The sequence below is a fragment of the Mytilus edulis genome, chromosome 9 (assembly GCF_963676685.1).
Source record: "Mytilus edulis chromosome 9, xbMytEdul2.2, whole genome shotgun sequence".
Lineage (NCBI taxonomy): Eukaryota > Metazoa > Mollusca > Bivalvia > Mytilida > Mytilidae > Mytilus > Mytilus edulis.
Window position 1 is genome coordinate 18,766,052 of NC_092352.1, and position 24,481 is coordinate 18,790,532.

The window sequence follows — 24,481 nt, forward strand, 5'->3', positions numbered from 1 at the left end:
TTAAGAATTGTACCTCTTCTTCTATATTAGGCAAAAGAGCATTTGCCAATTACCTATTCGATTTTGTTATTACATACTTTCACAATTCCTATCCTAACCTTTTTCAATCCTGGACAATTACTTTAAGAAGATGTTTTATTTCCATTCAATGGTACTATAAAGGACAAATGTGATCAAAAGGTGATAAATTTGCTCTTTCTGCTAGCTCTCAATTGTGGATGAAAATTTATATCCCTCCTAAGGGAGACAATTAAACAATGTATCTCTACTTTAAGGGTCAATTACAGTTAAACAAATCTAGATTGATAAGGTTGCTTTTGTTTTTCATGGTACTGGTCAGAGAGTTGTTCTTATGAAGAAGATGTAGATTATTTGCTATAAAATTGGATGGTTAAATCTTCATCTAATACCCAGATTAGGAAGTTGAATTCAAGATAATGGCACACATTTCTTTTAAAAAATGAATGGCAAGAAACTACTCTCTGACCATTATATGTAAAATGATGTTGTAAGAAGTTGTATTAATTATTTTCCTTTTGAATAAATGATTAAAAAAATTGTACAATTGAATTATTCCTTTCTTTTATGAAGTATAATTAAGTCATTTTGGAATCATATTTTCTGCTGGTCTTAAAGCAAACAACAATCAATCATATTTGAATTTCCCTTTTTTAGCTGTTTTTAAAGAATGCAGATATAACATGTTTAAGATCAGTGTGATACTAAAAACTGGTGCATTTTAAGGTAGCCTTCCAAGTCTTTATTAAAATGTCAGTGTAGCAACATGCTTCAAGATTGTCAGTTTTATCTTTGCGTTTTTACATGTTAATTGATTAAAAGTTTGTGATGATGATAATGTATATTTTCTTTCCATTTGGGAAAGATTACTGCAGGGTGGTTCTTGATAAAATTGTTTATGTTGAATTAAAACACACATCTACAATAAGTTCATTTCAGTTCAGAAGTTTAGGGAATGTAAATAAAAATAGTAGATCGGTTGTATTGTTGTATAAATATCTGGCAATCTTGTAGTTCTTGCACTTTTACCAATAAACTTTTCAAATATCGGTTCTAAGATGTTTTACAGTTAATTTTCAAAGGCAGATTTAACTCAATATAATTATAAATTGTCAAAAAGAACTTTACATAAACTTTAATACCCAAACGTCCTCATACTTTGTATACAGTACTGATTTTAAGGTGTACATGACTGTCTGCCAGGTATCATCTTTCCTTGACCTAATTTTGATGGTTCATTGGTTATGTTTTGTTTCAGAAGTTTCATCCTCCTCCAAGTCAACCATATTTGGTGTATGGAATGTTTGTATGGTGTAAATATATGTCTTGCAGGGTTCATCTGACCTTGTCCTCATTTTTATGGTTCATTGGTAAATGTTGATTTTCCAGATTGGTTTATCTAACCTTGAACTCATTGCTGTTGATCATTTATAATGTTGAAGTTAATTTTATAAGCTTTGTCTTTCAGACTATCAACATTAAATCAATCATGTTCAGTAAAGCAGGCGAGACATTTCAGCTTGTATGCTCTTGTTGAATTAGCTCTGGCATTATCTATACAATATCATCACCAGGATTTCTTCACAATCAAATGAAATCCGTATTACCCAGGTTTCCAAAATGGGACCATGAATAGTGGTTTGTTATTATGGCACCAGTTGAAGCTGCAGTTGTTTGATATTATTGACACATTACCAATTTATCAAAATGTTATGAAGTGCATCAAGAAAATTTGAAGAGAAAATCATTTAATCCAAAATAGCAAGTTAGTTATAATCTATCAGATTAAGTCAGCTAGGAGCTGTTCTTAAGCTATGACATTTCCAAATGGAGAAATAGAATTTTAAATAGCAATTTAAGAATTCAACACTCGAATCCTTGAATCCAGCCAAGTCTAAATGTTTTAATTTTGTTTCATTTACATGATGAAATTGAAAAAAAATCAGCTGTTTGTGTTCTGAATTGTTTTTGAGATTATTTTCAAGAAGTTGTGATTTGAATTGAAAAAAGATATTGAAAACACATTCCTTACAAAATGTATTTAAATCTTTTGTTTAGAACAAAACAAAAATAGATACATTTGCATTGAAGTATTTTAAGTGAAATCCAAATATCTCTGTATGGATTTCCATTTTATGCAGATAGAATGATAACTGAAATTGAAAGATTGTTAGCGAAGAATAAAATATGCAGAATGAGAAACGAGGAATATTTCATATTGAACCTGAATGCAACAATTCAAAATTTAAAAAGTACAAAATTTCATGATTTTTCAAAAATGTTATAGTGCATCAATTCTATAAATTTCCCATTCTTCTATGACATTGGAAATTGACGTTCATGAAGCATAATCAGTTTTATATAAGAGTTCTGTTACACAATATAATGAAGTAAGTAGTTTTACTTACATTAAAAGTATCTCTATAAAAAATAACCTCTTAGATTTTATCATTATTTTGTAGCTTATGAAAAGGACAAAGTGCATTTTGTAAGAGATGACGAGAAAGTTTTAATGAATTTTATTTATCCTAAAGGAGATTTATCAGTAACAAATAATTACATTTAATCTTTTTTGGTCAATCATTATTGACTCAGATCTCTATTTCAGTCCTATGGGGAGAATTTGTGAATTTAATATGACAATTATCTGACAGAGTGTATTAGTCCATTGGTATTCATACATCAAAAGCCATTAGCGAATTAACTGTCCAAATTAACTCACCCATCTTCATGCCTTATATGTAATTGTTATAGCATAAATGTGCCAAGATGTTGAAATAATAAAACAAAATGATGCCTAAACTTTTTTCTCCATAATTGAATAACAGTTAATGTTGGATAGGGATTATATTTTACAGTTGTTCACAGCCTTATATTTGAATTGAATTTATTAAAAATAATGTTCCAGAATCAACCTTTTTTATTTGTTTTTTTGTCTTCCTTAATAAGCATAAAATGCCATTAGCCAGACCACAATCAGTACTTAATATAATGAAAACTATACTTGTAATTTACATATAATTTGCATTTTCATGACCTTTGTTTTGTTATAGCACTAAAATGTTAGGTTGAAGATATTTCATTTTCATTCAATTCCACATCATCAGTCTCAGGATCTATATGTCTTTCCGGGGCCTTCGTGGCCAAGTGTTTTAAGTAGTTCTACCACTGTAATCACTAGCCAGTCAACACTGAGGTTGTGAGTTCGAATCCAGCTCGAATGGTTGCACTCGACTCCAATCTTATTTGATGAGGATTATCAGTTTTCCTATTGAAGGTCGTAGCACTCTGGTTCCTCCACTTATAAAAACTGACCAGACCAAGAAATAGCCCAAAAGTGGTGTTAAAAAACACCAACAATCAATCAATCATATGTTTTTTTCAGCTGTTATATATTTGAGTTACATACACTATGGCTCAATCTTTTAAAATTTAATAAGATTATGTTAGTCTATTACAAAAAGGTTAAGTTATTGCGAACCCTATCTTAGTTTTCCATAGATTCACCTGCAAGTTACCTGTCCATTTAAACTTTTGTAAGTCCTATTGTCCCATCTAACAAATACAACAGGTATTGTTCTCTGTGTAGTTTATTCACTCAGACCTTTAAATTTCTTCTAGGAGAAATATATCACTCATTGATTAATTTACCTGACCAAAAAATTATATTCTTTTTTATTGAAATACTTCTAATAACTCACATAAACTGTATGCAATATTGTATTTATTCAATATTATCATTAATATATTTTCAATCTGTTCAATATAAAATCTGGTTTAATACTAAAAAGTTTATTTCAGACACATTTTTTAGTATTTTCCAATGAATTAACATGTTTTTGTTGTTGTTCATTTATAGACTTATGTTTATGAAGACCTTAATTTAAAAATAATAATATTCAATTTTTTATTTATCAAACACACAAAAATATTGAATATTTGATCAGAAATCAACTTGTAATTTTTGAATCAGTATTACAAATGTAATATTGAACACATTAAAAACGAGTTACTCCAGGTATCGAATAAATACAACACCACATGCAGTTTTGTGAGTCCTTACTTAGTATTGGTATAAGTATTTTTTCTTCATTGACAGTTCAATTTTTTACTCAGGTAGATTAATCAATGAGTGATATATTTCTCCTAGAAGAAATTTAAAGGTCTGAGTGAATAAACTACACAGAGAACAATACCTGTTGTATTTGTTAGAGGGGACAATAGAACTGCCAAAAGTTTCAATGGACAGGTAACTTGCAGGTGAATCTATGGAAAACTACGATAGGGTTCGCAATAAAAAGGTCCAGCAACTTCAACTCAAGAGTAAAGCAAATTATTGGAAAGGACAAAAAGATTTTTAAGCCTCTGCAGTAGTGAAGGGGGCATTAAATTTTACCCTTGTCTGTCTGTACATATGTCCTAAAGTTTTTCTAAATGAAACTAACTTTTACTTCTGTAACTGTTTTAAAGATTTATAGAGCAAACTTATGGACAAGCTCAACTTCGTAATTGTAGATTTCTTATATTTAAACAAAGGTCAGACTTATTAAGAAGGGATATAAATACGATACTGTTATCAGGTCATTAAAGATCGCATATTTTGGCTTTAATATTGATTCACTTACAGGGTCTTTGCATCGGAACTAAACACATTTATTTAAAAAACAGTTGTTGGCATGACACGGGTTATGTTCTTCTCATATATTTCATGATAGTATGATACTAAACCCCTAACGGGAGGGATTGTGCCTGATATTCATATGATGAAGACATAATCTTTCAATCAGTTTAATTGAGGTCTGGAGCTGGCATGTCAGTTAACTGCTAGTAGTCTGTTGTTATTTATGAATAATTGTCATTTTATTTATTTCCTTTTGTTACATCTTCTGACATCAGACTCAGACTTCTCATGAACTGAATTTTAATGTGCGTATTGTTATGCGTTTACTTTTCTACATTGGCTAGAGGTATAGGGGAGGGTTGAGATCTCATAAACATGCTTAACCCCGCCGCAATTTTGCGCCTGTCCCAAGTCAGGAGCCTCTTGTATGATTTTTAATTTTAGTTTCTTGTGTATAATCTGGAGTTTAGTATGTCGTCCATTATCACTGTACTAGTATACATATTTTTAGGGGCCAGCTGAAGGACACCTACGGGTGCGGGAGTGTCTCGCTACATTGAAGACCCATTGGTGGCCTTCGGCTGTTGTCTGCTCTATGGTCGGGTTGTTGTCGCTTTGACACATTCTCCATTTCCTTTCTCAATTTTATTATGTTAGAACTGTAGCAGACATTTATAATGCAAAGGGTCTAAAAGGAAGAAATACTTTGCATGAGTATTGAGATGAAAACATGTGAAGGATTTATGATTGCTCTGTTTTGTGCATTTAAACATTTGGAGTCCTAAAGTCAACATGTAAGCTTACAGGGTGTTAGTTGCATGGAAAATACCATACAACAGTTTTGTAAACATTTGGAAGAAAAAAAGCCACTTTTCCCTCATAAATGTTAATTTGACCATAAACATCAATAGCCTAATACTAATACTAGTTTTAAAGTCTTTGGCTTCACACAGCTGGAAATTTAGAACCTCCAACACTCAGGGATGTACCAGCAGTGATTTTCCTGCCTTTATTTTGGGTGTGAATATAATAAATACCATTCCCAATTACAAAAACCCTATTTTTTCCCCAAATGAACACTGAAAATCACTGTACACCATTATACCTCATAATGATCTATAATAGCCACAAACTACTGAAAAGATGTAATAGAAAAAAAATTGAGTACAAAAGTCTGTGATCAGCTTTATATGTGTCATTTGAGTAAAGTTGTACACTTAAAAACCTAGAGATTTATTTTGTTGTTGTTCAAAAATCAAACCTTCTGAGTGAATTATAAACAATATTTTGATACTACTTCTATTCTGTTATGGAAAGAAGATATTCTGAGATGACAATCTATCATTCTTAAGATATGATTTTATAGAATTATTTGATCAGAAATGATGGATTATTTGTACAGATAACGTGTAACAATTGCATGTAACACTGGTAGGGATAATTATCTTTTATCAGATATAACTTCTAAATATGGCAAATGAGGTTCTCATATTGAACAGCAGGAAATGCCTTTAGTTTTCTACAATTATCTTTTATTGCTGACTGTGAATAAAGACCAAGTAAATCAGTCTTTGTTAGATTTATTTGTACGTTTGTTTGAATTTTTAGTCATTTGTGTCTAATGTCTGTGCTGTATATTTACACATTTTTGTCTGCTGGTTCCCACTTATTATCAAATCTTTGAAAATATAATGAAACTATAAGCAAATGTCATATAGTGGGAGGTAAAGTTAGGTTTAAACCAGGTTTAACTCTTTTGTTTCATTTGTTTTTAAAGTCGAATGTTTAATTTTTGTCAGTTTTTATGCACTTCTCCTTCTATTTACCTTGGAGTCCAGTATTTTTGTTATATTTTTTTTTTATAGTGATGGGTGTGTTGAAAGTGTAAAATAACCTTTTTAGGCTTACAGTATAAAAATAGATATAGGAAGATGTGGTGTGAGTGCCAATGAGACAACTCTCCATACAAATAACAATTTAAAAAGTAAACCATTATAGGTTAAAGTACGGCCTTCAACACGGAGCTTTGGCTCACACCGAACAACAAGCTATAAAGGGCCCCAAAATTACTAGTGTAAAACCATTCAAACAGGAAAACCAACGGTCTAATAACTTATTTTATAATCTAAAGTTAATATACCAAGATAGTTTTATGATATCATCCTTAAAAGAGTTCCTGTTGCATCATGGTTCATAATAGTGTTGTAATTGAGTTTTATATGAAGTCATTTTTATTAAAAGAGTTCCTGTTGCATCATGGTTCATAATAGTGTTGTAATTGAGTTTTATATGAAGTCATTTTTACTAGCCTTCTGAGATATTGCTAATTAGATAATGCAGTGTTTTTCGTAATTCAGTGAGTTTTCCATTTTGGCTTTTACATCCTATCATTGGCGATATTTGTCGTGATAATATAAGTTTGTTGACAGATTGGTAATACTATGAGGGAATATTAGATTTACTTTCTTAACATCCATAGAGGGGTGTAGTGATGTATTCATAATGAATAGATGGAGACAAGTTAAAAAGTAATCTAACTTCATCTTTATCTCACTCTCCCTCAAGACTTTGTTAATTCAATTCTGATTGTGTACCGCAGCGATTCACTTTCCCTCAATATAACATTAACCAAGTGAAAACAATTAACTATTAAAAGTTTTGTTTGCTATCAGAAATAAGTTGTTTCCCTGCTAGTTACATAAGGATGGAGCATGTTTATCATATTAATTGGTATGGAGATATCATTATTGCGTAATTGAACTTAATTGTACTTAATTTTATATTTGTTTTGCAGATTAAAAATCAGTAATTAGAAGGTTATACATGTAACCATAAACAGTTTTATTGCTTACTGATTCAACTCTCTTCAAGCTTAGACTGTCACATGCAGTTTACAATATAAATATACTCTGTTTCTCTAGACATGTAATCATGTATTTGTTAGGCTTCATACAAAATATATCTTATTACTGTAAGATGTAATACATAAACAAACATATATCTGTAAAAATGTGAGATAACCTTTCATTGTGGATATTTGTTTTCTTAACAGTCAATAGTCAAACTTTTAGTTCATGATCAGGTTGTTTTTTTTTCTCTCACTTATAAACCCAATATAATGTTGTGTTTACATGCACCTATTCCTGTAAGTTAGAGGTCAATAAACCATTTGGAAGGTCTCTCAGAGCACAATTCATTTAGCCCTTCCACCATTATATTCCCTTCACCTGATTTTACGTGATTTGGAATGGCAATGATATCTCACATGGAACTAACTATTGTACTTTCTAATGTTCAAAGCTGACCATATTTCAATAAAAACCACCGTACCAAAGAGCAAATATTGCAGATATCTTGTCCACCTGTCTGCTTGTCCACTTATTTTTCCACCCAACTTTTTTATGCCCCATTACGATAGTAGAGGGGCATTATGTTTTCTGGTCTGTGCCTCCGTTCGTGCGTTCGTTCATCCGTCCGTTCGTTCGTCTGTGCGTCCGTTCAGGTTAAAGTTTTTGGTTAAGGTAGTTTTTGATGAAGCTGAAGTCCAATCAACTTGAAACTTAGTACACTTGTTGCTTATGATATGATCTTTCTAATTTTAAAGCCAAATTAAATTATTACCCAATTTCACAGTCCATGGAACATGGAAAAGGATAGTGTGAGTGGGGCATCCATGTACTTAAGACACATTCTTGTTTAGAACTAAATAACCGATTGATTTCATATGTGGTCAGCAGCTTAACTGTGATGAGTTGTAATATATGTGCACTTTTTGAGATCTGTGCTGTACCTATTTACTGTTTGCCAATAGTTTAGTTTTTGATATGTTACAAATGATTTTTAATAAATTTGTCAGCTATTTCTACAATACTGGTGTTAACAATACTTCCTGTTTTTCCATACTATGAGTTTGTGTGGGGGTATGCTTATCTCTTCAATGCATTTATTCTTGTTTACAATAAATGAAGATATGCTTTGCTTTGATGATTTTGTTATTTTTGTAAATCAAGACTTAACAAACTTTTAAACTAATTAGTATTTCAGGTTTCAATTCTGTATAAAAGTTTTTTAAGCCCAATTAGACTTTTGACCCCAATTTCACGGTCCACTGAACATAGAAAATGAAAGGGGGAGTCTCAGGTTAAAGTTTTTGGTCAAGGTAGTTTTTGATGAAGCTGAAGTCCAATCAACTTGAAACTTAGTACACTTGTTGCTTATGATATAATCTTTCTAATTTTAAAGCCAAATTAAATTATTACCCAATTTCACAGTCCATGGAACATGGAAAAGGATAGTGTGAGTGGGGCATCCATGTACTTTAGACACATTCTTATTTAGAACTAAATAACCGATTGATTTCATATGTGGTCAGCAGCTTAACTGTGATGAGTTGTAATATATGTGCACTTTTTGAGATCTATGCTGTACCTATTTACTGTTTGCCAATAGTTTAGTTTTTGATATGTTACAAATGATTTTTAATAAATTTGTCAGCTATTTCTACAATACTGGTGTAAACAATACTTCCTGTTTTTCCATACTATGAGTTTGTGTGGGGGTATGCTTATCTCTTCAATGCATTTATTCTTGTTTACAATAAATGAAGATATGCTTTGCTTTGATGATTTTGTTATTTTTGTAAATCAAGACTTAACAAACTTTTAAACTAATTAGTATTTCAGGTTTCAATTCTGTATAAAAGTGTTAGTAAACAAGACTTTCAAACACCATCTCAAAATAGTTATGTAATTACTGGGTAAACAAACCGTCTAATACTTTAATAATTTGAAAGATACTTGAGTGCAAATATTTTTAATCTGGTTTAATTACCTGTATTTGCCAGAAGAGTGCAGTATTAGATGTTATGTAAATATAACAGCAGTCTTGATGTCTGTTTGGACAATAGTTAACACTTCAACCTCTACCTCATTTGTACTGATAACATTGTACCTCCTCCTGTGAAAGTTTTAACATAGCTTATCACCAGTCAGGTGTTCAACAGGAGTGATTAAGGCTAAGAACCGCAGTATACTTAATGAATTATCAAGTCACAATAACCGGAAAATCAGCTTCATGTTCAGCAAAAGTGGTTAAGGTTGAGAACCTAAGTATATTTAATGAATTATCAAGTCACAATAACCCTAACGTAAGCTTCAGTCATTCAAATAGTAGTCATGCTTCATTAAAGCCAAACTGAAGAAAGCTCCCTAAGCGTCACTCATTCATTGAAATGTTATGCTTCATCAGGTAAAGGTCATCTATGGATATATCCCTCATAGAATTTCACTACTGGAACCAAGGTCAAATTTCTATAGTGCATAGTACTTGAATGCTGGTGCATTTTCCAGATAAATAGTTCCATGTGAACTTGGCGATAACTTAAAAGAGGTGATTTTAGTACAAACAATGTTTTGATCACATTGTCATGATTATAATAGCTATGTAACTAATATCATCATAACATCTACTTGTTTTTGTTATTTTGTAGACATTGTTCATGAATCATTGTTAAGAGCAAAGGTATTGATTTATAGAATTAACTTTAGTATAAAACAGATATTTAGTCATAATAAAATTCTTATGATGTAAACTTGAAACTTGTCATTAAAGGACTTAAGACATATTAATGATGGGATTGAGTAGATTAGGTATCCTACTCTTAAGTCTAGTCACATTTTTCAAATTAGGAAAATTGTACATTCTCAGTCTTTTTTGTGCCAAAAAACATACACAGCCAGATCATCGTAACTTATTAATACAGACCTGTACAAGTGAATGATAACATTTGACTTGTATAGATTTCACAGTGCTCATGCACAATTATTTTACCTTTAAGAATAATATTGGCATCAACCACTTGTATGTCTTAGTATCAATTTTATAATTCAGATTAGACAACTGCTAAAAAAAATCTACAAAGAATGTCAGAAATATGTTTTATTCCCAGCTGTTTAAGTTTTATTGTATATTTCAGTATGAACCACTATCCACCAACCAAAAGATAGAATTTTTCACCAAGTTAGTTTTTCTACCATACTTCTTAGTTGCTCAGTTTGCCTGGGAGTTTCTAAGTGTACATTACTGGACGTCAAGATTTATATTGGTCAATTGTTTAGCTCTGACAGTAATAGAGGCTGCAAATGTCAGATGGCTGATGTCTGGAGGATGGAGGTAAGCTGAAATATAACCTCTATTAAATGAATATACATGTACAGTGTATTATTATTAAGGAATATGATCTTTGATAAGAAAATTCGATTATTAAAAAAGACAAAATGACCTTTTTCACATGGATATAAATGGAATATCAATCAATGATATACAATGAGATTAACATTATATTTCAAATAAACAGACAAAAATGAAATTTGCAAGACACAGTATTTGTTTGTTTTCCTTGTCATTTATTAGAATCATGAGCTGTCTGTATGATTATAGATAATTTCAGAATAAGTTCAATCCAGGGTATTAAACTATCAATAGAACTAATGGTATTGTTGAAATTGTGTTTAAAAGATTAATATCGCTTCCAAAAAAGTATCAGCAGTATTGGTCTATTTATTTAAACAATTATTGAATATATTGATTGATTGATTGATTGGTCGGTTGGTGTTTAACACCACTTTCGACACTATTGTGCTATTTCATGGTGGTCAGTTTTTAATGAGTGCTTGATTAGAGGAACTTTAGTACCGCACACTATATGTGAAAGTTCTAGATCTGTTTTTATACGACCGCAAAAATTTTAATTTTTTGGTCGTATATTGCTATCACGTTGGCGTCGTCATCTGCGTCGTCGTCGTCGTCGTCCGAATACTTTTAGTTTTCGCACTCTAACTTTAGTAGAAGTGAATAGAAATCAATGAAATTTTAACACAAGGTTTATGACCACAAAAGGAAGGTTGGGATTGATTTTGGGAGTTTTGGTTCCAACAGTTTAGGAATTAAGGGCCAAAAAAGGGCCAAAATAAGCATTATTCTTGGTTTTCGCACAATAACTTTAGTATAAGTAAATAGAAATCAATGAAATTTTAACAAAAGGTTTATGACCACAAAAGGAAGGTTCGGATTGATTTTTGGAGTTGAGGTCACAACAGTTTATGAATTAGGGGCCAAAAAGGGGCCCAAATAAGCATTATTTAAACACAAGGTTTATGACCATAAAAGGAAGGTTGGGTTTGATTTTGGGAGTTTTGGTCCTAACAGTTTAGGAATAAGAGGCCCAAAGGGTCCAAAATTGAACTTTGTGTGATTTCATCAAAAATTGAATAATTTGGGTTCTTTGATATGCTGAATCTAACTATGTATGTAGATTCTTAACTTTTGGTCCCGTTTTCAAATTGGTCTACATTAAGGTCCAAAGGGTCCAAAATTAAACTTAGTTTGATTTTAACAAAAATTGAATCCTTGGGGTTCTTTGATATGCTGAATTTAAAAATGTACTTAGATTTTTAATTATTGGCCTAGTTTTCAAGTTGGTCCAAATGGGGGTCCAAAATTAAACTTTGTTTGATTTCATCAAAAATTGAATAAATGGGTTCTTTGATATGCCAAATCTAACTGTGTATGTAGATTCTTAATTTTTGGTCCAGTTTTCAAATTGGTCTACATTAAGGTCCAAAGCGTCCAAAATTAAACTAAGTTTGATTTTAACAAAAATTAAATTCTTGGGCTTATTTGATATGCTTTATCTAAATATGTACTTTGATTTTTGATTATGGGCCCAGTTTTCAAGTTGGTCCAAATTACACAGTATTGCACAATAGCAAGAAATATCTAATTGCACAATATTGTGCAATAGCAATTAATTTTCAATTGGAGTTATCTTTCTTTGTATAGAATAGTAGTTGATAATATATGTTGGAAATTTGCCAGACATGACTATGATGTCATTTTCTATTTTTATTTGCCAATAACTTTATGTAAATAACTTCATTGGAAATTTGCCAATATAAAATGTTGCTGATGAAGCTTTTTTTCCTTATCTTATCTAAAATGTTTTTAGATAATGTATGTTGGACATTTGCCAGACATGACTATGATGTCATTTTCTATTTTTATTTATTTGCCAATAACTTTATGTAAATAACTTCATTGGAAATTTGCCAATATAAAATGTTGCTGATGAAGTTTTTTTTATTGTTTTATACAATAAATAATGTATATTCACTTTTACTACCAACCAATCTTTACCATTCAGTGATAACAAGCACTTTATTTTACATTTTAATATTTTATGATGTATTTAAAAGAGTAGTTATTGTTGCAAACTCCATTAGAAATTTGAATTGATGTCAGTTTTGGAAAAAGGGAAACAGGGATGTGAAAAAGGGGGGGGGGGGTTAAACTTTTCTCATTTCAGATTTCATAAATAAAAAGAAAATTTCTTCAAACATTTTTTTGAGAGGATTAATATTCAACAGCATAGTGAATTGCTCAAAGGCAAAAAAAAAAAAAGTTCATTAGACCACATTCATTCTGTGTCAGAAACCTATGCTGTGTCAACTATTTAATTTTAGATTTAAAAAGTTTGAAGAAGAAATCTTTAATTGATTTGTAAAATCTTGACATTTGTTTTGTGTAAAAAAAAAACCCATGTAATGTCAAAAATTTGATCACAATCCAAATTCAGAGCTGTATCACGCTTGAATGTTTTGTCCATACTTGCCCCAACTGTTCAGGGTTTGACCTCTGCGGTCGTATAAAGCTGCGCCCTGCGGAGCACCTGGTTACATGTATTTTCCTACAATCTTACAAAGAATACTGAATAATAATAAGATTTACAGTACTGAAATTAACAGTTATCATATCACTAGGAACTTTTTGGAATTTTGGGTCATCAATGCTCTTCAACTTTGTACTTGTTTAGACTATTTTGATATGATTGTCACTGATGAGTCTTATGTAGACAAAACGCACATGTGGTGTGTTAAATTATAAGCTTGGTACCTTTGAGAACTATAATCATAATGTAATTTGTATATGCCTTTCTTATTATTTTAAGAAAAACATTTCTTAATATACATATAAATGTAATCTATTTAATTTCTTAATATACATATAAATGTTATCTATTTAATTTCTTAAAATGAATTTTTGATAGTCACCTTTTTGTATTTGATAAGTAACATGCCAGAGTTTATAAAATCTAGCTAAACAGCTTTACTTTTACTTGACCTTTCAAGAATAACCAGGGAAAATATGTAGGCTTAACCAATATATATTTGCTGCATACCTTTTCAATATTTATTATTCTAGGGAAATGATTTCAATTAGTTTACTGTCTTGAGGGGAGTCTTCTATATTCAGAAAAAAAATGATCTGCCACAAATGTTTTGAATAGCTTAATAAAATGTCAATTTCTTCTGTCAGTTTTCTGAAATGTTTCACTTCAACTGCAACACTGGTATATGTTACTGGGTAAAATTGTTGAACTTTAATACAAGTGAAAAAAACATCAATGGAAATATGTTTATTGACAATAAAATACAGAAGTATTGATGTACAATGTTTTTATTGCCTTTAGCATATTTTTGTATGTGACTGGATGACATTTGCAGTTGTTATATCAGCATTTCCTGTGTTGACAAATTTTAGACTTTGTGATAAGGTCACAGAAACAAGGCATTTCCCTATGTTAACAGTTTGTTAAAAGATAGATTGTGTTCTTTTAAATTTTTATGTCTTGTTCCTGAGCACATAAAACTTTCATATTGATTGCATATACTCATCTTGGAAATAAGGTGGAAAATTGATTCATTGAAGAATATATTTCAACAAAAACTGATTAACTGGTTTTATTTTGTTTTTATTGTTTTAGAAAAGAAGTACAAACTGTTGAACTATTAATATTTTTGACAATTTTGCCATATACCTCTAAGTCTCCTGTATTGCTTTAAATTCAAGCGATTAAATTCAAGTTGGCCTTAAATTTGTATTTGTATTTTCACATTTGTTTGCCACTTAGACTTTTGTTGTTGGGTCAATAATTATATTAAACTTTAAATTTTAATTGATCGATACAAGTCTAAATTGAAAACTACGTCCAAACCTATGATTGCGTTGGATAAAAATCGCAATTTTTATACGTGTGCATGTAAAACAAATTTTGTTGAAGAAGGGTCTAAATACAGCACAAACAACATTTTCCAAAAGACCAAAAAAAGTGAAAAAGTGAAAAAGTATCTTTAAACAAAACGCATTTGACTAACAGGTCGAAAAACTGATGTTCTTTAACACAGTCACTGCTGACTGCCATTGGCGATTGCCAAATAAAATTGATCACAAGATATTACAAAATGGATCTTAAATTAAATTTAATACTAAACAGAAAAAAATAAGCTTGTGGCCAAGATATTATGCCACAAACATAAGGTGTCAAATATCTTTTTTGTACACCAGATCCGGATTTCAACAATAAATGTCTCTTCAGTGATGTTAAGGATCGAAACAGTATTTGGAAGGCCATATAATTTACCCTCAATTTTAGATAGAGTCTTGAATTTTAAGAGTCAATATAGGATGAACGGATCATATAAATCGAAGGGAAAATATGGTACAAGCCCAAACGAAAAAATATAAACAAGTCTAAATTGAAAACTACGTTCAAACCTATGATTATGTTGGATAAAAACCGCAATTTTTATACATGTGCATGTAAAACAAATTTCGTTGTAGAAGGGTCTAAATACAGCACAAACAACATTTTCCAAAAGACCAAAAAAAAGGAAAAAGTATCTTTAAACAAAACACATTTGACTAACAGGTCGAACAACTGATGTTCTTTAAAATTAATAGAAATATATTTGTCTAGCCTTTGTTCTTATCCAAAAACGGTTGCTTCAAGTCTGAGTATGTAATGTTGTAAAGTTTTACAGATAAAGATTGTTGTCTGTTTATTGTTTATTGGATTGGACTTATATTTACACAGTTTATGACCTTTATTTTATTGTGCTCACAGTTATTGGTCTGATTATAATAGGAAGGTCAACACTGGCAAGTTACAAATTACTAGTTCCTGATTTTTGTTTGATTTATAATTCATATTTTTCCTGCTACAGGCAGAGTACATTATGTTATACCCAATTATTGAAAACAATATGGTGATCCTCATTTTATTGTTGATTAGCATTGTCATGAAAAATAGATTTTATATTTTCTTCCTTATTTGCAACTTTTTATTTTATTTTACAGGGACACTATGCAAATATTGAAAAGTCATGGTAAAGGAGTCCTGACAATGGTACTTTGTATAATAGTGTGGCCAATTGTTCCTAATTGGATCTGTGATTTTTTCTTCTATGTAGCCTTGTACTTCTCACCATATTCAAACCTTGAAAAATTGTACAAAATCATGAAAGGCTGAAACTGTGATATTTCCATGTTATGTTAGACCAAGTGCTTCATTAGACCATACCAAAATAATAAGCTGTTCTTTAAACTCACTTACTCCTAAAAATTGTTAGAAAAATAAAGATAATTTTTTTTAAACTATGGGTCATTTGGAAGAAGTCAATAGTCCAACTAAAAAAAAAAAAAATCATTTACACTTTGCTGATGAGAAATATAATAGTTGATACTGATACAATACTTCTCTTAAAATATCTATTGTCTATCTTTTTAATGCAAATAATACTTATAAAATTGTTTATTTTCTCTAAAATATAATTTGGATGGAAGATATATGAGTTGCCTTTTTTTAAGAATTGTATTTTCCAAAAAATCAATCAATGTAAAATGATTTTATGCACATTTCTTGTTTTTTACATAGAAAATTTTAAGAACACAAAATGATTTGGTACGGCCTGTTAATTATTTTTTCTATTTGTTTTTTTTCTCTTTTCATATGTTTATCATTATGAGATTATGCAAGCAAATAGAAGGGATAAATGCATCAATGAAACTTCTTATATTTCCTCCAATGTTTATTTATACCAATGTTATATTCCAATTAATCAAATGCAATTGTAAATGTGATTTATATTAACTGGCATGCTTAATAATCTCAAAGTAGAATAGTATGTTCAGATATCAAAAGAAATGTAAAGTGTTTATTTACTCATTTATTTATTTTTGTTGTTAAAAATATTTTATCTATTAACTAATAACAATGATAGGCTGTGTTTCAAACAGTGATGATATGTTGGTAGTGAATTATTATATAGGAAAGATATATATTGCTTTGAGAATCAGAAACAAAACTTTTTTTACAGTAATACAGTAAACCAACTTATTTTCGCGGATACTTTTTTTTCACGTTTTACCCTTTATTCACTTCGCGGCTATTTAATTTCGCGATTTTCTAAATTACTTGATATAGTTTAGTAAGAAAGTATCAAAGCTTTACATATTCACGATGATTTATATTCGCCTTATTATTCTACTCGCGAAAGTCGCGAAAATAAGTTGGTTTACAGTAACTTGTCTAATTCATAATGAGTATTATAGCCTCTTTAACTCCTTAGTCAAAGTTGACCCAATATGACTAATGCTATTACTTGTAGGTCTCTTTTGGTTATATAGCTCCTAACATTTGGATGCATGAGAATTTGTAAAGTGTTATCATCTTTTACTAACAATTGGATGATATAAATGCTGGTAGACTGTTATACCAAAGAAGGTATTCAGTGTTTTGTACTGAAAGGATTTACAACATTCTATTCTAATTTTCTTTGGTAATGTAAGATGTTATAAGGAAACTAAGGTTAAAACTCCCAAAGACAAATTTGACTATAGAGGAATTAGCTAATTTTAGGTCGCTATTTGTCATATAGATCTCCATGTTTTTACCTATTTACACATTCCATGCTTTCAAATGCTAAGCTTCAAACATTCTGTAAAGCCAGCAAAGCTCTTTGAATACACACAAATTTATAAAAAGTAATTTTCAATCAGTTGAAAAATATAAATAAAATTGTCACTGAAAATATAACAGATTTGACAGACATGACACAATCAGTTTAGAATAGGTATGTTTCAGTGAAACCTGGATATTTTATAGTTTCTTGGACCAAACCAATGCATAGAAAGAATGTGACATTTATTATTGTTCTACTTAGTGTAATGGTATAATTTGAAATACAATAGCCGATAGATTTACAATTAATTCTGTAATTTTAATTATAAATACAAAATGTTACCCTCTGCCATTGTATACCCCTGGTAGCATACTTGTATCTTGTACAGGAGGTTAAAATGCCTGTTGGGTCAAACAGAATTTTATATTGGTATTTGCTGCTTCTTTGCCAAGCACATATGAATTAGGAGAGCAATAACTATTCAACTTTTGGTATTTAAGATCCCATGTTGCAGAGTGATGACTTATAAATCATACTCAGCACATCAGTTTAGTACAAGGCAGGGTATGTTGAATGACATTGATATGTTTTTATCCTTAATATTCATATAATATTTTCCACTGGTTGCTTAGGAGCTCTAATAAATCAAATTTAAAAGAAAGTAGCCCTATTCTTTTTTAGAAGTAGTTATAGTATTCATTATGACTTTTTTGGTAGATAATTCTTATATTGATACCGGTAAACTAAAAGGACAGCTGCAGTCTCATTTATTTATAAATGTGAATCATTCATAGACATGTATCATTGGTGGGAGACATGATCGTACATCTGTAGTATTTCATTTAGTCTTCATTATGCTAAAATCATTTATGCTTTAAATAATTTGCAATAATTTTATATTACAAGTTAAATTTTATATTTGACCAGTTTTACATTAATAAAACCATGCATGTTGCAACCAAAATCATTTAACCAGTCAGGTATTGAAAGCATTATTCCATAGGTGATATACCTGGTACCTTGATTCAAGTGAATTCTACAACCTAAAGGGCACGTTTCAACTGCTGTCCTCTATTCAATGAGAATCCATACAAGAATTTTGTTTTTTTAGCATGTATGGTTAAAGATATAATTTATTATATTTTAGTCCAATCAAATGTCCAGTTTTTCTAAATTTGGGTTATTTTAGGCTTACTTTACTTCAACATTTTAATTGAGGTTTGTAGCTGTATTCTTAAAATTGTTTTAAAAAATATTCTGTTTTGATGATTAACAGTTAATCTACAAATGGATTGTCGCAACAATAAAAATGACACAAAAAATAATGAATTTTAGATGCACTTATTACTGAATAAGATATTTTGTTTAAAAATTACTGACCAAACCTGAAAATTTCTTATAAATTAAACAATGATACAAGTTCGTGGTTGCCATCACTGACAAAATACAGGCAAATGACTAGTAAACTAGTTTCCCTAATAAGAATTTGTACCAGTTTTAGAAATGAAAATTTGCTCAGAATGATGATCTAATGTAAAGAGTCACAGATCACTGTTTAATTTACAAATTTTGAATAAAAATAGTTATGCCAAGACTATTTTCCGCACAAAATACACTTTAATGCCCTTTACTCCCAGGATTGAATAATTTAATGTATGTCACTTTCTCAGGTGTTGAAAAAATATCAGGGATGTTTTAGAATCAAATTAAGTTTTCTTTTTATATATTTTTTGTTTGTGCTAAATGAATGCATTTTTTCCATCTCTTTGGCATTTATATTCATCATTAAATCCCTTTTGAAGAAATGCATCTTCCTTGTTGTTGATATGCCGTTGGATGACAGGTTAACACATCTAGACAAAGCCAGATAAAAAGTCAATTCAGAGATAACAGTTTGTATGATGTCTGATAAATATCCCTGGAAATCAGATATATGCATTCTTAACTTGAGGTGGGGTGTGGATGGCATGAATTGTTTGATTTAAAACTGAACATTTAAAACATGTATTAGTAGTCTGCAACCTTGTTATCTTGCTTCAGTGACTTGATAAAGTTTATTCATATTCTTATGACTAGTTTATCTGTACTGTTTCTTTAAGTGTAAATTCAACTATATTTGGTCTATATTTGATGTGTAGGGTCTCCTTCTTTTCTCTATTTAATCATTTATATGTTAATTTATGCATTTGACATGGATCACCTAGCCCTGACATTATTTATATGATACATTGAGTATGGTGATGTGTATAGCTTTAATGTATTTATTAAATGAAAGTTTGAATATCTGTAGTATGTTCTATAATTGCGATCATGCTTGTAGATTGACATTCAACCAGTTTTAACCATGCAGGTGAGATGTATGTTTCTATGTGTGTTATGTTGTTTGTGATCCCTGTTTAAAGTTAAAATATGAATTTAAGGTACCTGCTTTTTTGTTTTGTTTTTCATGAATATAAGTATTGAGCTGAGACATAATTGTGTATGAATTGATACATGAAACTATGGATCACCTGACCTTTTACATTGTTTAAAGTTATGACAAATACTTGTTTTTCATAAAATAATAGCTATTCAACGATATGTTCTCTATTTGAAAAATAAATAAATATTTATTGGAGAAAATTGATTAGAAAAGAGAGGCTTCCTATAACCTGAAAATACATGAAAGGTGTGTGGCAAATAGATACAGATATACATACAGTTTTAAAAAAAACCTAAACACTGTTTTTGTTGTAAAGCAAAACATAATTTTCTATTGCCGAAGGTCCTTGACTTCTTCAGAAAAAATTTCTTGAAAAAGTATTTGTCATTTCCTTTTCTTCTAGCTTTTCAAATCTCTTTTTCAAATGTGGTAACTTATTTAACATTCGTTTTATTGATCTGATAAAAAAGCCAATGATAGTGATCCGTCATCACCTGATATGTATCAGAATTGCACTCCTACAAAATATTAATTATCCTGATACAAATGGCAGCACAACTGACCTGCAAGATCATAATTGTGATATCAATTTTGTAACAAGGTAGACTGTTATACCTAGTAATCCTTTGGCAGTTCCTTTGGTTCTAATTATTTTGGCACCCTTTGAGTTTCTTTTTTTGTGTGGCTTCAATATGTATTGATTGTTATAAGCATAACTTGAATATTTACATTTGTTTATTTCTATTATTTTTTGTTATAAATTTGTGGTTCATATAACATGTACTCCATCAAATATTTTGTTTGTCATGGCAAAGATAAAACCAAAATATATAAATCTGAAAATAAATGTGTTTTTTATCTTTTATTATTTATTTAGATTTGCATATGTTTTTGATGTAAGAATTCAATATATGGCAGTAAAAATATATTATTCTATGAAAACAAAATAGATTTGTGTATATATACAATTTGTTTACAGATTGCCAAAACCCTTGTTTTTTCAAGATTCAAGATTCAAAGTTTTATTTAGAGTCGATATTCAATAAACTACATAAACACAAGCTCTAGTGAGCTTTTCAAATCGACTTAATAACAAAGTACAACACACACACACAATACAATACACACATACAAAAGTCATGAAAACAGCACAATCTTAAACATAATGCATAGTATTAAATAGTAAGATACCATAAATGACATATATAAGTTAAAAGCATAGTACACTTAAAACATAACACAAGTTAATATAAGATTGCGCAAATCATATAGTCACACAAAAAATAAAAGTAAAATAAAACAGTTATAAACACTATATGCATGCTATTGCACTGCACTGGCATGAGCTGTTACTTGGATCCCATGTTTGTACCAATTTTTTGAATTGGTCAAAAGATGTTTCCCGTCGACAATTGTTCGGTAGCTCATTCCAGATTTATACAGCATTATAGCGAAACGATCTTAAGCCATATTTAGTAGTTCGAACTCTTGGGAGTACTGCTGTTTCCTGTGATCTTAAATCATACTTGTTAATTTTTATATCAATAAATCATGAAGGTAGCTCTGACTTTTTTGTGAATTATTTTAAATGTTTCTATTGCAATTGTGTTTATTCTTCTTATTTTTAAAGATAGTAATTTTTCTAGCAGTTTTTCGTAAGAACTATCATAATCTTCATAAATGAATCTTAGAGCTCTTTCTTGATTTTTTTTCCATTTCAAAAGAATTTTTTCACTACAGTAGTGCCAAATTACTGGACAATAGTTAAAATTCGAAAGAATGAATGAGTAGTATGCTGTTAACCTACCTAGCCTGTTTAAATATTTACCCATACGTTTTAGAATATTTAATTGTCTTGATGCCTTTTTACATATTTCAGATATATGATTTTTAAAGTTTAAGTCCGAATTTATAGTTATTCCAAGAAGTTTAACATTTTCTTCACAAGAAATTTTGTTTCCATTTATATTAAATATCAAATTTTGTTTATTTGTTTTTTTCCAATGGCTATAGCCTGGAATTTGTCACGATTAGCCTTCATTAAATTATTAGAAAACCAGTTTATTAGATTTAAACTATCAGTCTCTAAACTTTCAACAACTTTATCTAAATTAGGATCACTATATGATACAGTTTTGTCATCAGCATAATTATAAATGGTGCTTTTTTGTACAAAATGAAATATGTCATTTATGAAGACATTGAAAAGAACTGGATCAAGAATTGGCCCTTGTGGTACGCCTTTAAACATACGATCCCATCCACTGTAAGAACTTCCAATTTTAATGCGTTGTTTTCTGTTTTCTAAATAGCTTTTTAATAATTTTAGAGAATTTTGAGACAGACTGTATGCTTCCAATTTAAGTAAAAGTAAATCGTGCGGTAGACAATCAAATGCTTTAGATAGATCCATCAAAATTGCAGCAATAAATTTGTTCTCGTCCAGAGCTTTTTTCCTGTATTCTATTATTTTAATAAGTACAGTTTGGCAACCAAAACCTGACCTAAATGCCGAAAGAAGAGGATGAAAATGATTATTTAAGAATTCCATTAGTTGGTCATGTATAGCTCTTTCATAAATTTTGGAAATACATGGTAACACACTTACAGGTCTATAGTTTTCTTTATCAAGAGAGTTATTCTTTTTTAAAAGTGGGGAAACCTGAGCAGCTTTAAGATTATCATGAAAAATTGAGCTTTCAATTGATTTATTAAGAAAAATTTTCATAGTATTTGATATAACTGGCTGTGCCAATTTTATAATTGTTGGTGAATATTGTCATATCCAGTGGCTTTTCTTATATTTAACTTGTTTATTTTTTTTACTCACAAACTCTTCTGTTACAGGTTTAAAATTCAACTCATTATAATCATTTTTATTTTCTTCAACTCTTATCATACTTGTGTGATTTCTGTCTATTTTAATGTTTTTATCTCCTATATCTTTAGCCACATTTATGAAAAATTTATTGAAAATTTCTGATACCTCTTTAGAATCACTGAGAATTTTATCATTTTCATATAAAATTATGTTATTGTTTGATTTATTATTTTTATTTGATAAAAATGGTTAAATAGTTGAATGAAATGTTGTTGATTTTGGACCACCAGTGTTTCAGATCTACAACATTAATATAAGACAACTACTTTTACATCAATACTAGGTATGTCATTATACAATTACTAGTCCAAAATTCAAATATAGAAAAATATTCAACAGGTGACCAAGTAAAACAAAAAATTCTGTTTTATTTTATTTATTTTATTGTTTTTTTAATGGCCCCGCAACAAAGTTGTCGGTGCCATATAGTTTAACCCTTGTCCGAAATTCAGCAATTCCTTAATTCCGTAATTCCATCATTCCGTCATTCCGCAACAAACCATTATACAGAGTTTTTTTCTAAACGCCTTCAGATATTGGGCTGATTGTTGGTATGTGAGTTAACCATGATGAGTTACAGATCAAGTTTAAGTTTCGTTCCGCTCCGCTAATGTTTGCTGAAATATCGGGCTTTGGACTTTGATAAATTATTGAAAATCACAGTTATACAATATTTTTTTCTCTACGCCTACAGATTTTGATATCTGAGACTACCATCATGTTTGTGTCCACATGTGTTCGCAGATTTTTCAACTTTTTGGGACGGGGCCATTCGTGTCGCTTTGACACATCTAGTTTTTTAATGTTTTGTCAAATGAACATTAAGTCTCCATATTCTTGTTTCTTTCTTATGGTCATAGAGAAGATTCGATGTCAAATTCAGAAAAGATGTTAAAGACAGTATTTCTAATTGGCCATGCGAACTATTGTTGTCACTAGGGGTACATGGTTGTAAAAGTTTTGAAAAATATTTTCCCTCTGCAACCAACAGACAAATTTCTAGACATGGACTGAATAATTTTTTTTATGGAAGCTAGTATGCTTTTGTGTTCCTGTTCATCTATCAAAAAAGCATCAAGGCCAAAGGAAAACAAAATCATTCAATTATTCAATCGTCTTAATATCTCAAACATTATAAAAGATACAAAAAATATGAGAGTGCAACACTTCCGAATATCAAGAAAGTTTCTACTTCCCATTTGCAACAGCATTATCATGTTTACCTTTTCAAAGATATTGCCCTTCCGTGTTTCTATGATGAGTTCATTTACATGGCAACTTTGACAAATTATTGTGTTTTTGTGTTTTATCTAAAATGCTATAATATATATTTAGACACCCAAAACAGCAAATATTATCAACAAGCCTTCAAAATTGACAATATGACTAGAACCATTGGGTGACACTTTATTTGACTTATTTCACATACATTACTTTTTTTACAATGGATGTTCGTGTTATTTTGCCTATTATCGCGAAACTTATAAAGAAGAAAAAAAAGAAAGACCAAAATCTAAGAACTATTCCCTGGCTTATTATAACCCTTAGATTCATGGTGAAAATATTTCTGCACTTTTTTTTTTATTGAAACCTTGTGTTTTAAAGCTCTTTAATTTTAGTTCGTATCGGTGATCAGTGTGTATATCATTAGTCAAATGTATAAGCTCTATATATCTTTTGATTTGTTGGGTTCATGGTTGTATATTTGACGTATAACTTTTTTCATTCATATTAAACTCTTT

At 30.0% G+C, this 24,481-nt stretch overlaps 1 protein-coding gene across 1 annotated transcript in view; it reads left to right on the forward strand.

Annotated features, from left to right (window-relative positions):
* LOC139487760 (bifunctional apoptosis regulator-like) overlaps positions 1 to 20,705 on the forward strand; it is a 43,481-nt gene extending 22,776 nt beyond the window's left edge. The window contains exons 7-8 of the mRNA XM_071272825.1: positions 10,614 to 10,810; positions 15,833 to 20,705. Of these exons, the coding sequence (XP_071128926.1) occupies positions 10,614 to 10,810; positions 15,833 to 16,004 (369 nt within the window). The 3' untranslated portion in view covers positions 16,005 to 20,705. The remainder of the gene's footprint in view (positions 1 to 10,613; positions 10,811 to 15,832) is intronic.
* Positions 20,706 to 24,481: the final 3,776 nt, after the last annotated feature.